The sequence below is a fragment of the Symphodus melops genome (genome assembly GCF_947650265.1).
Source record: "Symphodus melops genome assembly, chromosome: 20".
Lineage (NCBI taxonomy): Eukaryota > Metazoa > Chordata > Actinopteri > Labriformes > Labridae > Symphodus > Symphodus melops.
Genome location: NC_136710.1, coordinates 17,378,003 through 17,402,569, shown reverse-complemented (window position 1 = coordinate 17,402,569; position 24,567 = coordinate 17,378,003). Strand labels below are relative to the sequence as shown.

At 45.8% G+C, this 24,567-nt stretch overlaps 1 protein-coding gene across 2 annotated transcripts in view; it reads right to left on the bottom strand.

Moving 5' to 3' along the window:
- The window catches only part of kirrel1a (kirre like nephrin family adhesion molecule 1a), a 38,495-nt gene extending 16,670 nt beyond the window's left edge, over positions 1-21,825 (bottom strand). For both annotated transcript variants that reach the window (XM_079371713.1, XM_079371714.1), the window contains exons 1-2: positions 21,524-21,825; positions 4,140-4,289 (exon numbers count right to left, since the gene is read on the bottom strand). In XM_079371713.1, the coding sequence (XP_079227839.1) occupies positions 4,140-4,289; positions 21,524-21,569 (196 nt within the window). In that variant the 5' untranslated portion in view covers positions 21,570-21,825. The remainder of the gene's footprint in view (positions 1-4,139; positions 4,290-21,523) is intronic.
- Between the last annotated feature and the right edge of the window lie 2,742 nt (positions 21,826-24,567).

Genomic DNA, 24,567 nt, shown 5'->3' with positions numbered 1-24,567 from the left:
ATAAGGATTACAACAAGCATCATCACTCTAAAGTGGGAAGCTGTGACGCACCAACATGCACAGTTTCTTTCCATCGTGTCCATGTTATACATACTTTCCGCAAGTTTTAGATAACTGCATTTGAGGGTCCAACACAATAAATATGTAAATCTAGCTCTACCGAACGAAAATAGATAATCAAAGATATCGGCTGATATATCGACATCAGACCAAATATCGATATCTTCTCCAATAAACCCATATCAGTCATGCTCTAATCCAGGAAACATGGAAAACACATGCATCCAGAGTGAGAAAGTGTTGGGATGATTTTAATAGGAATGATCATATCGCAGTAATGAAGAAAATGTGATTATTCATCCAGCCCTAATTTAAAAGTTCAGAAGAAAGATACACACAAGTCAGTGTTTGTTTGTTTGGGTTTTTTTTTACTGTATTGCATCTAAGGTAAAAACCCTGCTTCAGTTTTCACTCATTGTTTAAATGCAGAGCAGCGGGCTGATGATGAAGTGCTGCAGATAGTACACAAACTAGCATCTCTGAGTATTTAGAAAAACGCCATATCAATCTAATGTATTGTTATTGTGGCATATAATAGGAAATAATACACTCTGATCTTAGTTTATTTTAATAGACCAACATCAGGCTGAAAAAAAAATCAGCCAACACTACATTTTATTGTGCTCAATAAAAGGACGCTAACACAAGCCAATCTAAATTCCTTGGCTCAGAAAGTGCAAAAACTGGTGCCATGATTTTTGATTTTATGGTGACTGACTTTTTATTCACAACATTGAAATGTTTGAACCTTTATTCGAGCTTCTATTGTCGCTCGTTTCAAATCTCTTAACTTCTCCTAAAATTGCTGATCAGGTTGTTTTACTTTACTTCCTGCCCTTCTTTTCATCCTTTTTTTGTGCTAGCTGCTCACTGAAGGGGAACTCATGTCACTACAACTTTAATATCTGAACTTTAACTACAAACAGGGATGTTTCGTGTTCCTCACATACCCTCGTGGTTTGTGTCTGAATGTGAAAAAAACCCCAAAAAAACACGGCACAGCTTGTATTGCGTCCTGCTATGAGCAAACATCAGATCTGTGTCATGCATGAAGTGAAATGAAGACTTTTTCTTTCTCCGCTTAAATGACCCCAGAGACATGTGTGGCCCCTAATGCGCTAGATATGCACAAACACAAACGCATGACTAAACAAACACATTCACACACAATCACATATACATACACACAGCCTCTCCAATCCACTCCCCTTCCCCCATCCCACACTCGGCCCAGCTGTGTCACTGCCGTACATTCTCACCATTAGGTGGCATCCCTGCTCTCTCTCTCTCTCTCTCTCTCCCTCTCACCAGCAGGGGAAAAGGACGGATGCATTATGACAGCGACGTTTTAGAGGACTCAAATCGACTCCAGTCCGTGGTGCAGAATTCATGTTTGCTGCCCAGACGTAGATCGCATGTGAAATTCTGGGAGCTGCTTCCATGTGCAGCCTCCGAACTGAGCAGTGCTGGCTGCCTAACCTTGCGTGTCCTTGCTTCTGCATGCATGTGTGCAAGAGTGTGTGTGTGTGTGTGTGTGCATTGTATATACGTGCATTTGCATGTGAAATGTGGAGAGCGAGGAGAGCGTATGAAAAGCCCAGAGAATAAGGGGGGGGGGGGGGGGGGGGGGACACAGAGGGACAGAGCCTCACACACAAACACACACACACACTGAGTGTATGTGTGCAGGAAGCGGCCAGTGTTCATTCACATGTTTTTATTTAAAAGCTTTGGCTTGAAGCACTGGACCATTACAGTAACAATTTGATTAAAAGAATGGAGAGGAGGAGAGACGGAAAGAACGGAGGAGGGACAGAAGGGGACATAAAAGAGGAGAGGAAGAAGGGCTGAGAGGAAGAGGAGAGTGTGAGCGGAGAGTGTGTCAAGCAAGGTGAATGTAAGGAGAGCGAAGGAGCGACAAGGTAGGGGAGTTAAATGGAGACGGGGAGCGAGAGGGCTCTGCGTAACCGAGGCAGCGGAGAGAAGGAGGGCAAAAGAGGTGGAGGGAGGAAACAAGGGAGTTTGGATGGCGAGGTCGCGGCGGAATAGCATGACAGACGGTGCAGGAGAGGAGAGGTGAGGAGAGGGGACGAGCAGAGGAGCAGAGAGTCATTACCGAGGCCACAGGACGACAAAAATAAGCTCATAGCGTGCCGCGTGTGACAGCAAAGAGCTCGCAGAGAAAAGAAAAGAAAGGAAATTAAGTATGAAAGGTAGGAAAACTACAGAAGGGAGGGGTGCTGCTTGAAAAACATACGGAGAATAAGGCCTTCAAAATGTGGAAAACAACAGCGATAAGAAGAGAAACAAAGAAAACGGCATGTCACAAATGATGCATCCTCCCTCTGGACCAATCAGTTAAAAATATGCACAATTATTTTGACCAGTAATTGCACAGCAACCCCCCCCCCCCCCCCCCCCCCCCCCGGGGGCTAATCTGTGCAATCCAGAAAATTCTGCAACACAGCAATAAGATGCATCATTGCCCCCAGTTTTGTCAAAGTCAGACAGCAGCGTCTCAAATTGTTGTTTCTGACAAACAGACGAGCGGGAGAGTTAATAAATCTAATAAATCTCTGGAAGTGTCTTCAGTCGGGACAAAAAACAAACAAAAAAACAAACAAACGCAACACAAGAGAGCGAAAAGTGCGAGGAGCTGCACAACAGGAAGAGGGATGAACTGATGAATTGGGCTCTCAATAAAACGTGATATTAGCCAGTCAGTGTCACCCACTGCTCGCATGACAGATTCAATAACGTGACGCTGCTGAGCCGAGGTGAAGGGTGTCACTTTAATGTGCCTGGGGGGGGGAGCGCAGAGTTTCCCATGAAACACTGGATGATTTATGCAGAAGGTGGCTCAAGTTAACATCGACTCAAATCAACGCACGCTTTGTCACGTCACGCTTTGATCGGAAAGCTGCTTCGGTAGTCTTCCTGTATTTTAGTATAACTTGTATCTAACGCTCGTGCTGCCACGTATTTTTCACCAAAACGGGATCAAACCAGTCGCAAGATAGACGACGGGACGTCATGTTGGGATGAATTTCATTGGATCTTTTTTGATTGGTCGAAAAATTGGTAAACGCCTCTGAGTGCAGCACGAGTCATAAGACATTTGAAATGTTTGTACAGGATAAAAACATTGTTATATATGTAATATATATATACATATATATATATATATATATATATATATATACACAGCAATATGTCATATAATGGCAGTTTAATGAGCATTCAATGGAGGCACGCTGGATTAAAACAGGAGAAACTTAGTTTTCACTCCTACACTCAACAAAGAAGACGTCCACATCTGACATCCAGTCTACAGTTTTATGTCAAACTAGACCGGTATCATTCAATCTGCTGCAACACACTTTCTAGTTAAAGTCAGCCAGCTCCATTATGAGTCCCTTCCCTCCAGAAGTTTCCAGCACACTCATTCTGTTTCCTTTTGTGGTTTTGTGACTTTTTTTATTCACTCACTCCTCAATCTTTAATCACAGTAACCCTTAAACAAACTTGGGGTTAAGAGTCGTGCCCAAGGACACGTCGGACATGTGGCTGCAGGAGCTGGGGAATCGAACCAATGACATCCTGGTTAAAAAGATGGCCGACTCTATATGAATCTGCAAAGTGCGATGCAACTCCCACAGTCATCTCAGAAAGACACGCTAAGATGATAGCATGCATGCAACTACAGGTGCAGGAGTGAGCTAGGATCTCCTTGAAGGTGATGTATGAAATGCTATACTAAGTTAAGAAATGTTATTAGGAGTTCTGAGCTGCTGCACTGCAAATGTTTCAGATGCCACAGTAAGATGAAAACAGGCTTTAAACATTTAGCATGCTTCCCTCTGAAATGTGAAATAAGTTCTGTAGTGTAAGAGAACCAGAAAGAACTCGACAATAACTTTGACAATGTTTCCACTTCCATAACTCTCAACAATGCTGCGGAATATTTTGCCTATCAGCAGCTCCGATCCAAAAGTATCAGAGTCAGCTTTGAATCAACCCGTCTTAGTCACATGCTGCACGGAGCACAGGAAGCCCGAGGAGGTCGGATGATGTCTCACCCCGGAGGTCCTCTCCGATTCCCAGAGCCAGGCCATCCTTGGTCCACTGAACAATGCCTGAGTAGTTGAAGACAACGCAGGACAGGATCACCCTCTGGCCCCGCACCACCGACTGGTCTGCCGGCTCCTGAGAGAACCTCGCTGTCCACACTGGAGAAACAGATTGAGAGGAAGAGAAGGAACATAAGTGAGGGACTTTTTCATGTTTTCTCTCTTTACACATTTCAGAGAGGCAAGCCACTGTGAAATTCCCCCGAACCACACATATCACATATTTTTTGCGTCTGTGGTTTTATACTTAATTGATTGGAAACTGCATTCCCCCAGCTGCAGTGGAATGCCATCTTTGATCACACGTTGGCTTGCGGCCATTAAGGCGGCGGCGGAGAGGAGTTAGAACAGCACGGAAAGACGGAGGTGTCAAAGACGAGGGGAATCAGAAGAGAGTTAGGGGGAGAAGAAAAAAAAAAAGATGGAAGACAAAGAGATGGTAAACGCTGACTCAGTCGAGAAGAGATCAAACTATAAAAAAAACTTCAGCTGGAGGAGGGGTATCACTCTCACACCCCTTTTTTTTTTTTTTTGCTCACTCTTGACTTTTTGTTTCTTCAAAACTCTGCAGCTCTCCCTCCCGTCTCTCTCTCTCGTCTCTCTGTTTCTTCATTCCTCCCTATGAGTCATCTCCCAGGCTTCCACTCCCCAAACTACAGTGGCTGTCATTGTCTCCTCCACTCTTTCCCCTCCGAGTCTGTAGTCCACTTCCACAGAAGATAGGCCGACGCTGGCCCACCGACTTACTCTCAAAAAAGAGACGGGAAAACTACGAGGCGTGCTCTGCTATTTGTTCCACACTGGATGATGACAAGTTGTAATTAGCCGTCGCTTGAAGACACGACACCCGCACAATGGAGGAGAGGCCATCGCAGTGGAGGATTTAGATTTTCGGTCTCCCCATGTTGTCTCTCGCTTTCATTTTTTTCCTCCCCCTCGCCCAGTTATTCCCAAGAATCTTGTACTGTAGATCATTAACCCAATGCTGCATCGTATCCCCCTCCCCCCCCTTTTATAATGTTGTATGTCCTTTACCTAAATGGCCTTACTCCTCTCTCTGTAATATGTATGCATCCCCACTCGCCTCCTTCGCTGTGTACATCCATAATGCTGTCTATGAATGTCCTTTTGCCTGCACTCATTTCTCCCTCGCTCTACAGTACGCGTGCTCCTCCTTCTTTCTATATACATACATAATGCTGTATATGTCCTCTTACCCATAATGCTTTCTATTTCTGTGTTCCTCCTCCTCGCTGGTTGGAAGGGGGCTAGAGGCGGACTGTCACAACTCATTTATCACATTAAATATCAGCCCTCCAGCATTTTCTCTCTCTCTCTCATCCCTTCATTCACCCGTCTCTCTCTCTCTCTCTCTTCTCTCACTTTTTTTGTCCCTCACTTCCTTTTTCTTCACCTCATACCATTTACATCTCTCCTTCTCTCTCACTTGTCCTTTTTTTTTATCACTTTTTCCCCTTATCCACTCTCTCTTATTCCCTCACACTTCTCCCTTCAAGCCCGGCAGCGTTTCTCCAAAGGTTCCAATGTCTCTCACTTTTTTTTTTTTTTTTTTTTTTTAAAAACAACTGCCATATGCCTCTGTACCCAGCCGCACTTGGCCCCCCGTGATGACCCCTCGGACCCTATCTCTCACATCTCCTTGCCCTGTCACATACTTGGAAAAAGTGCACTCTGCCCCTCTCGTGTGCGATTTGGTGTGATTGTGCAGAGATACAATATGCCTGATAATACAAAAAGGGAACCAGTCATGCAAAAAAAATATTCCTCAACCAATCATTACAATGGCTTCTGACAGAGCAGTGCATTAATATGCGGGAGATAAAGGAGATGTGCAAGGATACAAAAGGGAATCAGATGCAGATGGAGCTTTGCAGCATGCATACCTTAAAATAAATTTGCAGTGAGCCGGGGAAAAAAAAAATATATAAAAAAAATGTGGCCCTTAATTTGCTCCCTGAGGAACACCCAAACGAACTGGATTAACGAGTAAAGATAAAAAAAGCAAAACAACAGAGAAAGAACAATAAGCCAGGAATAACGAGGAGGTAACATGATGAGTAAAGCCTCCAACTCGAAACAGGAGGAAACTGAACGCACGCTCCAGCGGTCGGTACGCTGGAGTCAGTGCAGAGCGCCTTCAGGAAGTGATTCTTTGCACGGCCACTCAATAATATCTGACAGGCAATCATGACTGTAGTTTCTGTCTCACTGTCACATATGTGGGAGCTTCGCTTTCTTTCTGAATCTCCCTCCATCCCACTTTCCAAGCTCAGCACAGCGTAGAATCGTGAAGCAGCTACGATTCAAAGGTGTCGAGGTTCGACTCGTTCCTGTGAAGAACTCAATCACAGCAGCATGGTGAAGCGTCAGCAGCTGTGGAGCAGAGGTGGGTTGTGATAAGCAGACCTCGTCATGGTCGTGGAAACATTTTGGCTTCTCAAGACAGAAAATAAAAGACAAAAACAGTGTGCAAATATCACAACAAGACAGAGAACTTCCCTAAGAGAGCAACCGACATGATGCAGCGTTCAATCAGCAGCACGACGAGAAGATCCAATCACCTCCAGATTCTCGTAGGAGTGTCGTATCGTGAGTTTAGTGAACCTTTACATCTCGAGTCTGGACGGCTCATCACGAGTCTGCTTCTGCCTCTTAAAGGACCTTTTGTTTGTTCTGATGTATTAACACGTATTGAGACTTTAATGAGTATCTTAGTTCATCACTTTTTCTCGTTACTGTTATTAGATGTTTAAAACAAAACTTCAGCTTTGTTTTGTGGCCATTAAAAATTCAACATTTCCTTTACTTTAGTGTTTTTTTTCAACTTGTTGAATAATGTTTGAGCAATGTCAAGAGGACCGAACAAAGTCCGTTTTGGGGTTTAAATCTTTAATAAATGACATATAAGGATGTTTTTGTCTCCATACTTGACATTTCCTTGTCGCTCATTTCGTCATAAATATTTAATATCACAGAAAAACACTTTTCAGAACAAGTTGTCGGGGACTATCAAGAGAGCTGTGCTTTAAAACCGTCAGGACTCGACTTTTTTTGTTTACTTTATTCATCTGGCCCAAACTTGTCTTATTTGTGACATCGACTGAAGTCAGCACACAGAAGCAAAGATGGCCAAAGATTATAGAACAGGTCTTTGTTCAACCTACAATATAACGCTCAAATATTAAAATTATTTGTTCAGAAGTTGATGGAAAAAAAAGTTCAGAAATGTTTCCGTGTTGCCTCAAATCAGAAGAACAAATCACTTTTTTAAGAACAGCTTCTGACTTTATGGATTTTTTTGGCCACTAGAGGAGCAACAGAAATGTACAAAGGATTGAAGATTGAAATATTCACACAGTTAAAAAATACTGAGTTAGAATAAGATTCATTAGAACCTAACTTTTTGTTTTTCTGAGCACAAACTAACTTACTGCTGAGGGTTGTATTTTTCACTAAACTCAACCAGCTTATCTCTTCCAGCATGTCTGGTATTTAGTGCGAGACAAGAACTGTACGCTGGGTTTATCTGAGTTTGTTTTTGTTTTGCTTGGAGTGAAAATGCAGTCAGCAACTGCAAAAAAAAAAAGCTGATGTCAGTGAAGCACAAACGGAGAGTTGCAGGCAAAAGAGAAATGGGGGATTCTAAAAAGTGTGTGAGGACGAGCGTTGAGTGACCCCACGTCACACTCAAGTGGTCCTGAACGTCTTTCCACATTCAGAAGTGATAAGTAAAGCATCCTCTTTGGTGTCATACAGTCACTGAATCACTGCTGCCAAATAGTGATGCTTCAAAAACATGACGCTCCGAACAGATTCCCCCCCAATTTTGAGGGAGGGGATTTTTATTTGTAGGCGTCTCGTCTAAACCAGGACGCAGAGACGACCTGCGGTTAAGGAGCAGCAGGTCAGATGTTTTAACCCGGGCTGCCCGAGGACTACAGCCTCAGTCCAAGGGGCACGTGGCCTCACCACTCGGGGCCACTGGCGCCCCAGAATTCCCCCTCCAGTTTGATCCACTGTGTCCCGACTGCACGGCTCCTCGTGGTGGTGCTCGTGTCACCACTGAGCGAAACATGCACAGGAGTGAACTCAAGGATGAAGTGACGGGGAACTGGCATTAACCCGGCACTTTACCTTCGAAGGGGAATTTTATATATACTTCAGTTAATCAGATATCATGATGCACCATTCTGTCATCGTCTAGCATTACATCAGTAATAGCAGAATCTCAGTATCGTCATATTATCGTCATATTGGGCCACGGATCACATCACATCGTGTCTCATGCGATCCCCCCCCCCCCCGACTGTTTCATATTCCATTTACTGGTGATGAATTCAAAGGGAATGCTGTGACGATGTGCGAGCCAATTCATCAGCGAGTGATGTTGTGGTTTGTTTTTGTTTGTTTTTTTCTGCCGGAGAAGACATTAGAAACAAAAGATGGTTCCAGACGGCAAGAGAGACTGACTTTAATTCCTGCAACTTCATTTGTCAAATGCTAATTACTGGAATGTACTGTGTGGATTTATGCCGTCTTAAAAACAGAAAGCATGAAAAGCCCTTTCTCAGACATACATGGGTGTAAAAAGAGTTTAGCTGGGTTTAAAGTACCCCACAACCTTGACAGTAGCCTGAGGGCAAGCAAATCCTTTTCTCCAGCACTTCAGATTTGCAAGCTGGAGGTATTCCCTCAACTGCCTCAGTAAACCATAAACATAATCCAAAGTGAACGCTCCTCAGTGGAGGCAGAGAAAACACCCATGCAAAGGCTGAGGACTGACAACACTGACTCATTTCAACATGTGCTCATCGCCTTCTGATTTCCATATTACCCAGTTAACACTTGTCAACACGAGTGCTTCTGCTTGCGTGTGAATGTGTGTGCGCTCGTAGAAAGGAGGCCGTCAGTGCGGCGGCAAGACGGGAGTGTGGATGCAAAGGGAGCTTGTATTCTTTCATTATGTGGGTTATGCTGCAGAGACAAATTTAGAGTGTGTCCTGATTTCCTTGAGTCACCGATCCCCAAGACACCACCGGGAGACTTGGAGCACCCCGTCCACACAGAGACCACGGTGACATAAAGCTGCCACCACATGTACACACACACACACACACACATCCTCAAACAACAGGCAGCCCAGCTGACCTAACCTTCGCCACATGAGCTAACCACTTCCTGTCAACACACACAGAAACACAACCACACCAAACCCCAAACATATAATCGACACATAGAGGCGGTTTTTCCCAAACGGGGATCCAACCATCATCGGGACTAAACTGTCAAGCCAGCGGAGTATCTCTATCTCCAATGGGCGCAGGCCTCAGTTTAGTCTGGGATTAAGCACAGCCCTAGTCAAAGTTTGGAAAGGGATTAGGATTAATCTGGATCCTAGGACAACAGCCCCCGCAGACACAGTGACACCAACCTTGGCTTGTCAACGCAGACACAAAGCCAGAGGCGAGCACGCACAGCTCGGCCCGGTGACTCACCGAAAGCACAGCCGCCATAGTGTGAACCGCCGCCGCCGTTTTAGCCCAAGAGCACCTCTCGCACCACGCCACCGTGCTTTCATAGTAAGGTAATGAAGCGTCGATTTGTGGCTGAAAATCACTTAAAGGGTACGAGCATGCAAAGATGTTTGGAGCTATTTTTAGCGAGCGTGCTGCTCATATGCCCTGCGTTGTTTTTTTTTTAAATTTGCCACACGCCCTGCTGTAAGGTGGTGAATGTCAAAGCTTCCTTACCAACATCTGAACACATGCTCGCCTGCGCTCTGTGACTGGGACAAGAGATGAAGTTCAGAGTGATGCCATGCAGCCGACACTTCACTGGTTGCATTGAATTAGATGCCATTTAATAAAACAACGTTTGTATGGATTTGTTACGCATCGATCTAATTATCTTTGTGTCTGGCCGTCTCCCTGTACCCCTCTGCACCCCTCCAACAAAGTCCCCCTGCATGCCTGCCTGCCTGCCTCTCCCTCCTTCAGCTCCAGCCAATGCCGAGCCTCGGCTGGATCACAGACTTGCGTCACCATAGCAACAGCTGACGTGGAAAGTAACTGCCCAAAAAAAGTTTTTCTGTACGAGTGCACACGCGTATGTGCATCTGTGTGTCTGATGAAACCCTCCCTTACACTCGGTACACCCATTTTCCTGAAAAAACATTTTCAATGACCTCATCCTCCCTCCACCTATCCAATTAATAGTCAGGCGGCTGCATCGGTGCCTCATTATTTCTCTCTCTCTCTCTCTCTCTCTCTCTCTCTCTCTCTCTCTCTCTCTCTCCTCACTGTTAGTCAATCCGCTCCAAATTGATTCTGTTATCAGTCTAATTCCATATCGCCGCCGCGTGTGGCCGGCGTGTTGGTGTGGCGGAGCGGCTGCCTGGGAATGAGATGCAGGAAAAAGGCGAAACAAAAGAGACGGCGAGCTCCAACAGACGCGGGGCTGTTGTGAGTGTGATGGAGGAGGATGACATCATTGTTTCAGGACAAAGTTGCAGCCGTAGGAGTCATGCGGCACTGACTGGGCCCTCCCTGTCCCGCTGTACGCCAGCGTGCACGAGTCCAGATGTCCAGCCATCAGTCGCTGTGTGGACACACGGGCCACTTTGAGCCTTCAGGACAGAGGATTTAATGAAGTACATTTCTGGGCACACAAGAACAATGCATGCTTGCTACACTTCTATACATGATGAGTATCAACTGTATAATGTGTGAACTATATTGAGCCTGCAAACAGCTCCAGTGCTGATCTATCTATCAGTCTACAAAAACAATGAAGGCGGAAAAGACACCAGTTGCAGTGTTCTTGTTGCTGACTAACCAACCCGACTGTTGATCAGAAATAGGGATAATAAGGTTTTAGGAATTTGGATTAGATGTTAAGTTATGATTTAGTTTTTTTCTCATCTAAAAATGTCTCCAAGCGCTGACTGCTCTGCAGAAATCACAGTCCTTTTCTCCGTCCTCTCTTCTGAACATGACAAAGCTCCAGAAAGGTCTTTATTCAGTTCAGGTTATTAACGTATTGACTAAATAGGTCAGAGGGCGACTTTACAGGATTTAAAGGGTTCTATATGATGCGAGTCTTAGTTCATTAGTGATCAACAATAACCTTCATGACGTCAAGAAAATGAGGTTTAAAAGTGTCACATTTTTGGATTGGGTCGTGTTGAATTTGCAGATATTAAATCAGAATTTTACAATTAAAGAAATGAGAGATATTTGTTTTTGGTTTGTTTTACCAGTCTGATCTGACTGTGTGCTGGTGGTCAGTGCAAACAAAGGATGGGGTTAATCTGAGGATGTGCAGTAGCATGTAAACAGGATTATTTGTCCAAATTTCATTTTCCCGTGCCATGTAAACACCTCGGAACAACAAGGAATATATTGCCTTTTGGAATCGAGTTTATTGGTCCATTCCTGAAGGCTCGACGCGCTCACATCAGAGACGAGGTTTCCAGGTTGGTTGAAGCTAACTGCAGGCTGAGCTGATGCTCTTATTGACTGAGACGACTGTAATTTAATGGTCATTTTAAAAAGGAGGTCATAGTTGGACACATCCATCAAACATTGTGTGAATCCATGTTTTAAATCAAATAAAAAACATTTCTTCTTCAAAGAGTATCTACGCAGGACTCCAGTGCACGCCGTTTCCCCCTCTATTTATCCGCCTCTGGGAAGTCCACCACCTGTGCCTGCCTTCTCTCGACAACATGGCCGCCTGCACCATCGCCATAATAACCTGTTACCATGGCGATGGGGCTATAAGAACGAGAGGCGAGAGGCATAGATGGAGAGAGAAGGCAGTGAGTGAAAGGAGGCGACCCGCTGAGCGCGCTGACACCGTGTCACTCAAACACAAAGGTGACTCGTGGAGGTGGGGACGGAGCGGCGGGAAGATCGGGGGCAGACGCAGGAGAGAGAGAGAGAGAGAGAGAGAGAGAGAGAGAGACGCAGGGGACTCCTTCCTTTGTTTGCTGCATTGTCTGCCTCCTCGCTCCCTTCCTCTGTCATCTTACCTTGCCGTCCTCCCTCTTACTAGCAGTCAGCGACCCCTCTCTTTCTTCGCCTCCTTTGTGGCCTTGCCCCCTTCTCATTCCCTATTCACTTCCTTTTGTCTGTCAAGCGTCTACTTAAAAATGGTCACTCCGCCTCCTCCTCAGTCTTCTTACCTTCATCGGCCACATTATTCCTTTCTTGTGCTACCTCTCCACCTTCAAGCATGTCTGCTTCTCTTTCTATCCTCCCTCTCCAACTCTATTACTATCAAAATGGTTGCTGTGGAAACAAGTTTATTTGGAAATGGCGGGAGGAGAAAGATTCCCGTGCTTTGTCTGCCCTTTTATATTACTGGGTGTGAATGAGAGTGCATATGCTCTGCTAAAGGTGTGCATTTTCTTTAAATGTGAGCGTGAGTGAGTGTGTGCTTAAGTAAACGTGTGTGTGTGTGTGTGTGTGTGTGTGTGACCCCCCCCCCCCCCCCCCGGTTCTCTGAGGCTCGGCTCATACGAGGATTTCACATCTGAAGAGCTTTATTTGTACCAAACCTCTGGTACAGACATTGTAACCATGACTACAGCCAGTAAAGGACCACTGACACAATGACAGACACCGTGGCCATAGCAACCCCAGGATCAGTGTTGGGTAATATGATAATTCGTGGACGAGGCTTCTGACAGGAATATGCTCAGGCGCTGGAAAGCCGGCCCGTCGCAAGTAATCCACGAGTCTTTGTGCGGCCGACACACCGAGCGCCTGACAAAGAATCCTCCGCTGTAACCAAGGGTGACCAGAACTAACAATAGCCCTCCTCTGGATGAGCTCAAACAGGGCGATACATGCACATCAAGCTGCTCCTCTGTAGCCGTGTGCGCCGTAGTTTGTAGCGCAGGGGTCGCCACAGAATCCCACTGGCACCATCGATATGATCATGAATCAATAATTCACGGGAGTGGTTCCCCATTGATTTTGGGCAGCGACCCATTCCTAAAGCCACACGGCCCACGTGACGAAGCTAGTAAACACGGGCGCCATCGTCTATGACAGCTTTCAGACGGTCCACCAAATCACCTCGCCGTGCACGACAGCGTGGTCATGGAATCCAGCAGGACTCTTTCACAAGCCATCGATAAATCACATCCTCCAAGGTCCGCTTTAATTCAATCCGGTCTAATCTAATTTTATTGGTATGTACTGTAGCTTCTCGCAATGTCATCTGTCACATACCATCCAATAAAAGCCGGGGGCCTTGACCTCCTGCAGGGGAGCAATACTCAAACAGAGAGCCCCTCGGCAGTATCACCACCACTGCACGCCGTCGCCTCGGAGAGGAGGCGTCTCTGTTCGACAGCGAAGACGCCAAACGACCAGAACGCAAAGAGAGTTCATAAATCAGAGATGAGCTTTGGAGACTTTTACATTTTAAGGCATTTAGCTTTAAAATATACAGCAGAGATTGCCTCATGAATGAGGAGCGTTGCATCATGCACAGAAACATGTACCGACATCTTTTTCTAAATCACGGACTTCCTTGATCTCCATGAATGACTCTCGGTGTCACGTGACAAAAAGAAGGTGGAGCTGCTACTCGAGTGTTTGTGCCGACTGTGTCCCTACTTCCAGTTAAGTGGGGACTGTTTTAAGCTATGGCATACAGTGGCATGTACATGAACGACAGCAAGCTTCCTAAATGTAGTTCAACTTCGTGGACGGCTCATTCCGGTCCAAACATGTTAATAGAGCCGATTCCCATCGACACGTCCATAAAAAATGATTTCCCCAACCTGGTGTTCCAGATCATTTAATCCAGTATCAGCTGGGGGGTCAATCTGATTGGAATCACTCCAACTGAAGATGTCTTAACAACAGTTAACATTGGATGTGATGTAATACACTCTGGTGTTTACAAGTGACAACAAATGTAATGAGAAGAATTGGTTGAAATAGTGAAAAGTGATGAATACACGGTGCATTCATCTTACTCAAGGCCCAGCCTTCAACACCAAACCGTTCAGCTTTGACGTGCGCTTCCTTCGCTCCCTGAAGATGGATTTGCATCGTCAGTCAACGGGCGGCGGTTGCTATTATTGTATTCCTCTTAATCAGTCAACGCTGTCAATCAAAGACGGTTTCATGCAACGTTCCTCCGAACCAATAAATGTCGAGACGGTGGGCACGGGCAGAGAGAACGTACACATCGTGTTTCATCTGTTTTGGGCTTTTCAGCCAACTCTTATTCATAAGCACAGCTTTGGTCGCTCTGATGCTCGTGTTCCCGCACAGATGTCTGAAGCTGTCCGAGACCAGAGGAGTGGACATGACATGCCAGGATGTAAACTAGGTTAAGGCCAATCAGGAACTAAAAATATGGGAAAGCTAAGTTAAGGTAAGCATGGCCTCGAGGGTTTCATAGCAGTCTTTGCATCTGCACAAAATGGTTTTAATGACTGGACTCCAAGGCCATTGATGATTATTACTACTAAGAGATGGCTCACTCATTATTTGTAGTCGGCAACAACTTAGCCTGCAGGCTGTTACACGACATGGCGAGGGGACGGCGAGCGTTGCGGCGCTGTGGTAACGGATTTAGTTGGACGGCTGACCCTAATGTTGTTATCATAAAGGGACGATGGATGGAACAAGTCGAATATCTCCCTCTGCTTCTCTCTCTCCTTCTCTCTCTCTCTCCGTCTCTCTCTCTCTCTCTATCCCTCTCCTTCTCTCTCTCTCTCTCTCTCTACCCCTCTCTCTCCCCCCTCTCTCTCTCTCCCCCTGACTCTCTCTCTCTCTCTCTACCCCTCTCTCTCCCCCTGACTCTCTCTCTCTCTCTCCCCCCTCTCTCTCTCTCTCCCCCTGACTCTCTCTCTCTCTCTCCCCCTGACTCTCTCTCTCTCGTCCCTGTAGAGGAGCAGAAGCTGGGAGAGCAGAGAAATGAAGTGACATCATCAGCGTCAGCCACATTCCTGCGGAGGGAGGGGGACGGAGGGAAGAGGAGGAGGAGGAGAATGTCCCAAAACTTTTGAGGTTACAGGACCGACATCCCCCCCTCCCCCATCCCCCTTTATTACACACACACACACACATACACACACACACACAAACGCATCCATTCTCCTTCCCTCTGCTTGAGTGTTTTCCAGCGCACACTGGTGTGTGTGCGTGTGTGTGTGCGCGTGTTTTACAGTGCATAGACTCCTCTTCCTCATCATGCGCTCCCTGTTTTAATTCATGTGCTTCTCCTCCTGTCCCCCCCCCCCCAAAAAAAAAAAAAAAAAAACCCAACTCATACCACCCCCTCTCCTCCCCTCGTCTCTTTCTCTCTCCACCGACCAGAGGAATGCAGGAACCACATCTGGAACTTATTAGAGAGCGAGAGAGAGAGAGAGAGAGAGAGAAAGGGGTAGATGGAAAGAGAAGGAGAAGTAATGGATGTGGTGGTGGAGTTGGGGGTTGGGGGGGGGGGGCTGGCTTTGGAAGAAAAAAAAAAGAAAAGTCAGATTGAGAAAAAAAAGAAGTCCAGGAGGGGACAGAGAGGGGAAAGGAATGAACTTTGGTTAGCAAAAAGACTCATGTTGGGAGAGGGACCCAAATGTGCCAAAACAAAAGTTAACAGCAACACTTATAACGCCAATTAACCTCGGCAGAAAAGGGGCATGGGGGGCGGGGGGCGGGGGGGGGGGACAAGTCCTATTGAAAAAATAAAGAGGTCCAGGAGGGGACAGACAGAGGAAAGGAATGGACTTTGGTTTAAAAATAAATAAATAAAAGGCTCATGTTGAGAAAGGGGCCCAAATGTGCAAAAAAGGAAAGCTAATAGCAACTGTGATTAATGCATATTAACCTCAGCAGGGAGGGGGCACGAGAGGGGGGGGATGAGTCAGACTGAAGAATGAAGAGAAAGAACAGAGGAACGAACACGGAAAGAAGACAGCCGAGAGAAGGACCCAAATATGCCAAAGAAAAAGTTAACAGCTATTCAGACTAATGCCAATTAACCCTGATAGCGAGTGAGCAGAGGAGGGGAGAGAAGGGTCAGACTCAAAGTGAAAATGTGACGGGTAAAAAAAAAAAAAAGTTTAAACTTTAGCAGGAATAAAAAGATGCCAAAAAAATGTTGATGCCAGTTAATCTGAGGAGAAACTGAGCAGGGTCGAGGGCAATTTAAAAAACATCCAGATCTGGAAAAAAAAAAAAAAAAAGGAGGTCCAACAAGGGTGAGAAAAGAGGAATGGAATGATCTTTGGGAAGAGGAAAAGAAGTTTGGAAAGGAACTGTGAATAAGCCAGAAGAGAGACGATCAGGAGCAACAGCAATTACTGCAAGTTAACCTCAGCAGGGACCGGTCCGAGGAGGAGCAAAGAACAGACAGACAGATACTTTGAAAAGTCCAACAAGGGACAAGCCAGAGGAAAGGAATGAACTCTGGGAAGTAGAAAAAAAAAAAGGCTCATGTTGGGAGAGGGGGTCTAAATACAGTAAAAAGATAGGAATCCGAGGGAGGGATGGTGAGGGGGGGAAGAGCTAACAAAAATGGAAAAACAAAGGAAAGATGTTGTGGACAGTAAGGGGAAAAGAGTCAACTTTGGGAAGCAGAAAAATGGCTTACTGGACATTGGCGAGGGAAACAAAGAGTTAGGGTCCCTCAGCACGGACTGAGCACGGGAGGGGCAAAGTTAAAAAAAAGGGGAAGGGACAGAAAAGTGAGAGAAGGAATGTATTTTGATATGCAGAAAAAGGTCCCGTGTTGCATTCAGAAGAACGTGAACATGAACGCTGATTAACGCCGGTGAACCTGGTGAGGAGCAGGGCCGGGGGAGAGAGCGCAGCTCGAGGTTCAATCAGTCCTGAGTCCAGCGTCATGTAGCCTTTGAACTGGCCTCCAACATATTCTGTCTGAATGAGCAGCTTCACCGTCCCCACTGAGGGAGCAGTCGAGCCTGAGTAATCGTCCCTTTCTCTCCGCCACCGGCCTCCCCCACCCCTCCTCCTCCTCCTCCTCCTCCACGTCCCTCGCTCCTCTCTCGTGGCTTTGCTTTTTCTTTTCAGCCAGCACAGCACACCCTCCTTCTGATACTGGCCCCCCCACCCTCCACCTTACCACCTCTAAACAAACCCACCCCCCCAAAAAAAGTCTAATCACTCTGCACCCACCTGTCCACAAGACTACCCCTCTTTGTCCACCCTCCTTCTCCCCAAAACAACTTTAGCTGGAACCGACCCCCCCCCCCCCCCCCACCACCACCACCTCTTCCTCCATCACCTAAAATTGGTCCTCGCTGCAGAATGTGGCCGTGCGGTTTGGGAAAACAAGGCCAATAGATTCAGTCAGATGTGATAAAGTGTTCCTCTCTTGCTCGGGGGACTCTGCATAAAGAAACAATGTGAAGGGGGATGTTGTGTGTTTTTGGTTGCCTTCTTCTTTTTATAACTCGGATGCCCCCGGCCTGTCAAACACAATCACACCACGAGGCCCTTTTTTAATCCCGGGGCTTCGTTTGGGGAATGTTTGTGTAGCTGCTTGGGGGGGAATGTTGAAAGGAACTCTGCACACTTCTCGTACCTACGACCGCAAGTTTGACAACAATCAGTGTGACTCGATTTCTATAAAATATTACAAATTAACTCTCTCTCTCCATCTGCAAGCACCGCTCCTACAGAAGACACTCAGGAATGCCCCAAAACAAACATCGACTTGGAAAAGCAATCAGCACGTCACACTTTGACAAACACCCGCCAAGACAGAAATGTGAAGAATTTGCAGATTGAAGGGAACCCGAAGGGGGACAGGAGGCGTGGACGTACAATATCACATCATGGGCTCCATTCCCAGATGAAGCTTTACAACTGCTTCACTGACTGCTTTCAGTGGCTTACGTCAATTAGATCTACTTGGTGTTTTTTTTTTTGGTCAGTAAACAGGCTTCATTCAGTTCCCGTAATATGACCTGAATTCTCACATTAACCCCATCGCTCGGATGCTCCAGAGCCATACATCTCGCTCGCGTGGATCAGAATTAAAACGCAGACTTCTGCCTCGCTACATACGTCACTCCAGATCTACGCTCGTGGGCCGCGAACCGTTCACTACTTGCACCACGGCGGCACGGTCGGTCAGCCTTCAGAACGGTTCTGGAAATAGTTCCATAAGGGGTAATCCTCAAGATCCTCGATGCAGGATCGAGGCGACTGGGCTCCGCTTGGCGTCACGTTTTTTTTTCTCTTCTTCTTCAGCCTCGTCGCTCGTGCCGCCGTGTGCTTCAAACTTTAACGGCACATTATGTGAAAAGCAAAGAAGGTTTTTTTTCCCAAGTGCAGTTTTAGTCATTATTACAGCCCAATTTGTGTCCCCATTCTTCTGTAACCAATTTTAGAGGATGAATTTCTCAGTGTCTGCACAAGGCTTAATGAGATGGAGGCTTCCGTCGACATGAGGTTAGCTCGGGCTAACGACACGGTTGGAGTTAACGGTCAGGAGTCGGGCGTGAGGAGCGGACAGAACTTGTTTGGGTTTGAATGTCACGCGTCACCTTGGAGAGATCAGCCGTTTCACCAGTGTTTTCGCACCGTGCTGGATCTCTACGAGTCTCGCCCTCATTCTTTTGTTTCGGCTCATATCTGAGTCATTAAACACATAATAGTAGATCCACTACTCTCTTGATCTAAGACCCCCTTGAGGATCTCTTTTTTTTTTTTTTTTCTCCTCCGGGTCCTAAAAGCCCCTTTCGAAATGCATCTGACTCTTGCAACATCTGAATTTTCCATTCGCTGAGCTCGACACAGGAATCCGTCTGAGGTCTATGATTCACGTCTCGACTGTGTGTGATTCAGAGCCTGAGCGTACAGTACGAGGCGGCGGCGGCGGCGGCAGCGGCAGCCTGTGGCCTCGGCCCGCACAAAAGGACAGAGGCTGACAAATGGCACACCTGCATCGCAGCCTTTGTCCGAGTCAGCAGTTGAGTCCGGGCTGTAGGTGCTGTGCTGCAAGTCCGACCTCAAGGCTCCCCAGCTCATTAGGAAGTGGAAGGAGTGTGTTTGCAATGATTGATTATGCAGTAACATTTAACAGCTGCGTTAATGGTGGCGCATGCTTGGGACTTATTACCAGGTCGGTATGTAGATACAAGGCCAGGATACTAAATCTGTCCCTCCAGAGAGACCGTAGTTAGTCCTGGTTGCATCTGTATCATTGAACATGAATAAATTAAAAACATTCAGATTGGAAGCCTTAATTAGCTGCTGCACTAATAACCATCCAATCATTAGCACGAGTAGGCAATTACATGTGTGCAAATTGCAGCCCATAAAATACTGTTTTACTTGTCGAGTGAAAAGATGAGAGTCTGGGTGCTCTTTTGAAGAAAAAAAAAAAAAAAACCCAAAATGAGTGTTGTCTCTTGTGAGGCAGCTCTCCGGATCGTCTTTACTACTCTTTGCATGTTCAGTGTAAAACCTACAGCGCCACATTTCCCCGTCTTCCACCCATGACATCATTGTAATCTCACTGAACAAACGCAGCCGCATTAAAGAGCCGGCTCATCTCGTCGTCTTCAGGAAACCCTTCGAGAGTATAAAACACACATCTGCGTTTGTGTGAGAGTCCAACAAATGGATTTTAGCGCGGTAACAGCCCAGCGTCAGACAATAGGACACATGCTTCCACTCACGTTGTGTATGTGCGTCTATGCACGTCTGAAGGTGTGTGTCGCTGAGGTAGTCATGTGGACTTGATGGTCCATGAGTGGACAAAGAGGACAACAGCATGTGACAGTGACAAGGGGACTGGATGGAGTGAGCGTTTTTTAAGTTTCGACAATTTTGACACGGTGTCGTGTGTGGACTCGTGGAGCACCTGATGAAAATCTGCTCCTCACTCTGTGTGTGTGTGTGTGTGTGTGTGTGTGTGTGTGTGTGTGTGTGTGTGTGTGTGTGTGTGTGTGTGTGTGGGGAGATAAGATGCGTGCGTCGCCTGGATCCTCAGCAACACACCATGGGTGGATGTGAAACGCAGCGAGCTCGGCTGAGCGACACAAAGCCTGGCAGACACGGTGACATCATCCCTTTCCATACCTTCCCTTCCCCGAACACGCCCCCTACCTATGATGAAGTGGTCTACTGGTCCAGCCAGCAGCCAGCCGTGCACGCTCCCAGTCAGCCAAGGTAGACAATAGGAATGGAAAAAAAAAAAAAGGGACGTTTTGCGGTGACTGCGTGTTAACAGCACACAGATATGCTTCGATCAAACAGGTAGCTTATGCAAACTACAGCAATCCTCCTCCCTCATCCTCCTCTTTCAGCCTCCTGTCTCCCAGCAACTCAGCTACAGCTGTGAACATCCTAAGCCAATAGCCTACCTGGCACCCCACAGGTACACGGGGGGAACCAGATGCATGGGCGCTGCTTCTGTTGCTGCTGCTGCTGCACAAGCTGATGAAATGCATAGAGGACTGCAACAGAAAGAGTGAAACATGCAGGGCTTTGTGTGGGACAAACAGGTAGTACAGTGGGATGGGGGCTGCAGAAGGGTGGGTGTGGGTGTGTGTGTGTGTGTGTGTGTGTGTGTGTGTGTGTGAGACAGAGAGGGGGGAGAGGTTTGTGAGCTATCTTTCACTACATGGAGATGGTAGCAGTGGTGTCATTGACTTACAAGCTATTCAGACGCGATAGCAGCGTGGTCGTGCTGCTGGCATGTAGAGCAGCGCAGCTCAATCACTGTCATTCCCGTCACGTCCTCAGAGCCTCACCACGGCCCGTCTGAATAACGGCACCGTGGGTTTGTCATGAGCGGAAAAAAAAGGTCATTTCATTTTGGCCGACGGGCGCGTGCGCGCACACACACACACAAACATACCAGTCGTGGTCAAGTTCAGCGCATGCAAGCACGCGCCCATCCAAACGCAAGAATTACGAGGCTATACAGAGGCGCGCGACAATGATTAATAAAAATAAAAAGTGTGGTTATCAATTGCTGCGGCGCTAACACGCAGTCACACACGCGCGTGCACTCTGTATCTCACACACGTAGCTGCACGTGCATGCTCACGCGCGCACACACACACGCCTAAGGTGATCCATTACTGCGGTTCATAAGGGAATGCTGTGAAATGGTATGAAATCATGTTGAACGCTTTTCTCCCCCCCCCCCCCCCTCTCTCTCTCCAACACACACACGCGCTTCTGAGTGCATGCCAACGCACAGAGGGCTCCGTGCGGTTTGAAGCCTCTGTAGTTTCAAACTAAATCACATTTTAACCCTGTGCACTGTGTAGATCTGGGGCTACATTGATAGAAACGCAGTCTTACCAGTTTGAAAACTCAACACCAAACTCAGGAGCAGCAGCCTCTGCATGGTTCAGCCGACCAATAAGTCCGTTATTGGCTCAAACCTCCGTGAGGACAGCATCAAAAAGCGGGAGTTTACTGACTTTTAGGATAATTATAAAAGAAAAATAATCCGCCTGTGATGTTCCTCCTCGTTTTTTATCCTGACTCGAGTTCGGGTCGCTCAGGTTTTACTGCATTTCACTGCTTTTTCCCCACCTCTCTCCTCTCCTTTGCTCTCCAGCGACTGTCCGTTTTCTACTCTTCACAGGGGCGTCAAGGTAACTAAGACGACACGTCTCACATCCGGTCTGATTCTTCAAAATAAAATCGAAGAAGTTGGCAAACAAATTTAGAAATTTCTTTTCCATCTACTCAACCTACATAAGATATAGTTTTAAATAATCATTAAACAGTGATGTGATGCTTTAATTCACAAAAAAAGGTAGCATTATCTACTTAATTCTAAATAACAGCCTTTCTGAGTTTGATTAATCTTTGAGGAGGTGTAATAGTGAAATACAATCTTTATTGTCGTTTTGCAAAGCATTTTTATAAACGGGGTTAATCCCTTTCGGATTAATAAAGTATGTAAAAGAGATTAATAGTTTAAGATACTTTTGGGGTTTTTTACAAAAAAAAATAGTAAACCCTTATTGTAGTAAAGCATACACTTCAAACAAATGGCAAATTTCCCCTTTTCAACAATGTATTAGGCATTATTATTATTAATTGTATATTGACACAAAAGATTTTTTTTTTTCACAACCTAACTTTATTAGAAATAATCATCTATAAAATTAACCCATGCGCTTTCCCACGCTCGCTTCCGGTTTCTCTCTCTCTCTCTCTCTCTCTCTCTCTCTCTCTCTCTCTCTCTCTCTCCTCTCTCTCTCTCTCTCTCTCTCTCTCTCTCTCTCTCTCTCTCTCTCTCTCTCTCTCTCTCTCTCTCTCTCTCTCTCTCTCTCTCTCTCTCTCTCTCTCTCTCTCTCTCTCTCTCTCTCTCTAAATAAAGCTTAGAGAAGCATAATCATTATGACACTTTTGCTGCCGTGTTTGTTTTTGCTTTTTGTTTTGTGCTTTCAGGTCATTTTTTAGGGACTCCAACCTCACTTCACCTCTCCTTAAGTATTATCATTCCTTACAAATTCCTGATATGTACGGTCTCACTCTGGATAACAGTCTTGCCAACCCTTAGTTAAAATTTTAACTAACTATTCTATTTTACTATTATTAAGTTGTTATCGTGTGGGCCAGACTCAGTGTAAGAGGGAGACATGGAAACAGTTAAATTCAGACACTTGTAGAATAGTTTTACCTAATTAGAGGCATTATGCAGCCATGATTAAAACTGACAGCCACTCTTTCCTGTCACATAATGTAGGCTGCAGATGTTGGTGACGCTATCACTGTCACAGCTCAGTGAGGTGAGCCGCTTCAAGCTCGTTTTTGGGAGAGGGGAAAGTGAGACACACTGATGCTTGAGCGCCCTCTTGCGGTCGTGACCCGGAACGACCCCCGCGTGAGTTTAAACAACTGGAGCAAGGTTCCCAAAATACCTGTGCACGCACACAAAGTCCACGCGCTCATTTTACTGACGCTGGCACCGGCGTGATTAAGACGCAAGCGAATAATCAATAATGCTAATAATTCTAGCCTGACATACTTATATTTTTATAGGGTATATGTGAGGTATTTACGGCTGTAAATAATGTGAGGTATAGGTTTATGCATACAGTACTTGCATCTTTTTCCTTTAGACCACACTAGGCAAGAGTCAACGCATTTACGTTTTTGCAGAAACATGAATATGCTACTCATGTTATGATGTCATCCTCATTTTTCACGAGAAATCCTTTTTTTTTTTTTTAAAAAAAACAGCACGAAGAAAATAAAATTCTTTGTAAGAGATCTCAGGATTGAGACCAAGTTAAGACAAATATAGCTTCTGAAATTTTTAGATACAAAGATTGCATTTTCGATCCCAGAAAGTAGAACCAACACGAGTCATTTAAAAAAAAAAATCTAGACAATCTCTAATCCCGATTTTTCATGATACATTTATTTTAGTATTAGTTTAGAAAATCAAATTGCAAATTTAAAGGATGTAGAGCTTCTCTCGTTATAGCAACAACTATTGGGATCAAATTTCAAGCCGGGATAATCTGCAGCTAAAACATCATTCCCCATCTTCATGATCATTTAAAAATGACCGCAGGTCTACCGTGTGGCCCACAGAGTGACTCATCTCTGCCGGGACTCGAACCCGGAGCCTCTGGATTAGAAGTCCAGCGCGCTATTCCATTGCGCCACAGAGACTGCGCCAAGATAACCGGCGTCTGGTACGCTTTAGATACTTCATATCCTCCTATATCACTGCTCTCTGCATCCTCGCAGCATCAGGACCAGTCATAGCGGACATGTTTGTAGTACCCAAGAATGACCACCAGATGGCGCTGTTGCCATATTCTGAACTGGGAGCTACGTCAAGTGAGCCTGCACACAAAGGGAAGTAGAAAGCATACGTGTAAAAGAAATAAAAGCCAGTGTGCCTTTACAAAGCGCTGCATTATGTGCTTGTTAATAGTGCTTTTATTTTGAAAGGCACACAGCAGGAAGCTTTTAGTATTTAGGTTTACTTAACATGATTTTAAAGCATCATCCTATGAGCCAAAATGGTGACCAGCGGATCAGGAGCCAGTTTTTTCCCCTTTCTGCAGTATTTCTCAGGGTTTTTATGTCGGATTTTTTTTTTAAGTAAGGAGAAGTATTTGAGGTTTCAATATCGCATTTTTTCAAAATATGAATCAAATATCTTGTCTTGAAATAGTAGGCCGAGTAAAAATAGCCTATTGTTTTATATATGAATGAAACCGCAGAATCAGATAATATCGCCAACAAAGATGCCTGATATTTCTATTAAATAGTCTACAGCTGAGTCAAATCGTGTATTTTATTCTACATACATAAATTAGACGTTTTCAGGGGGTTTCCTACAGTCGACGTCCTTGCACAGGGAGCGCCTC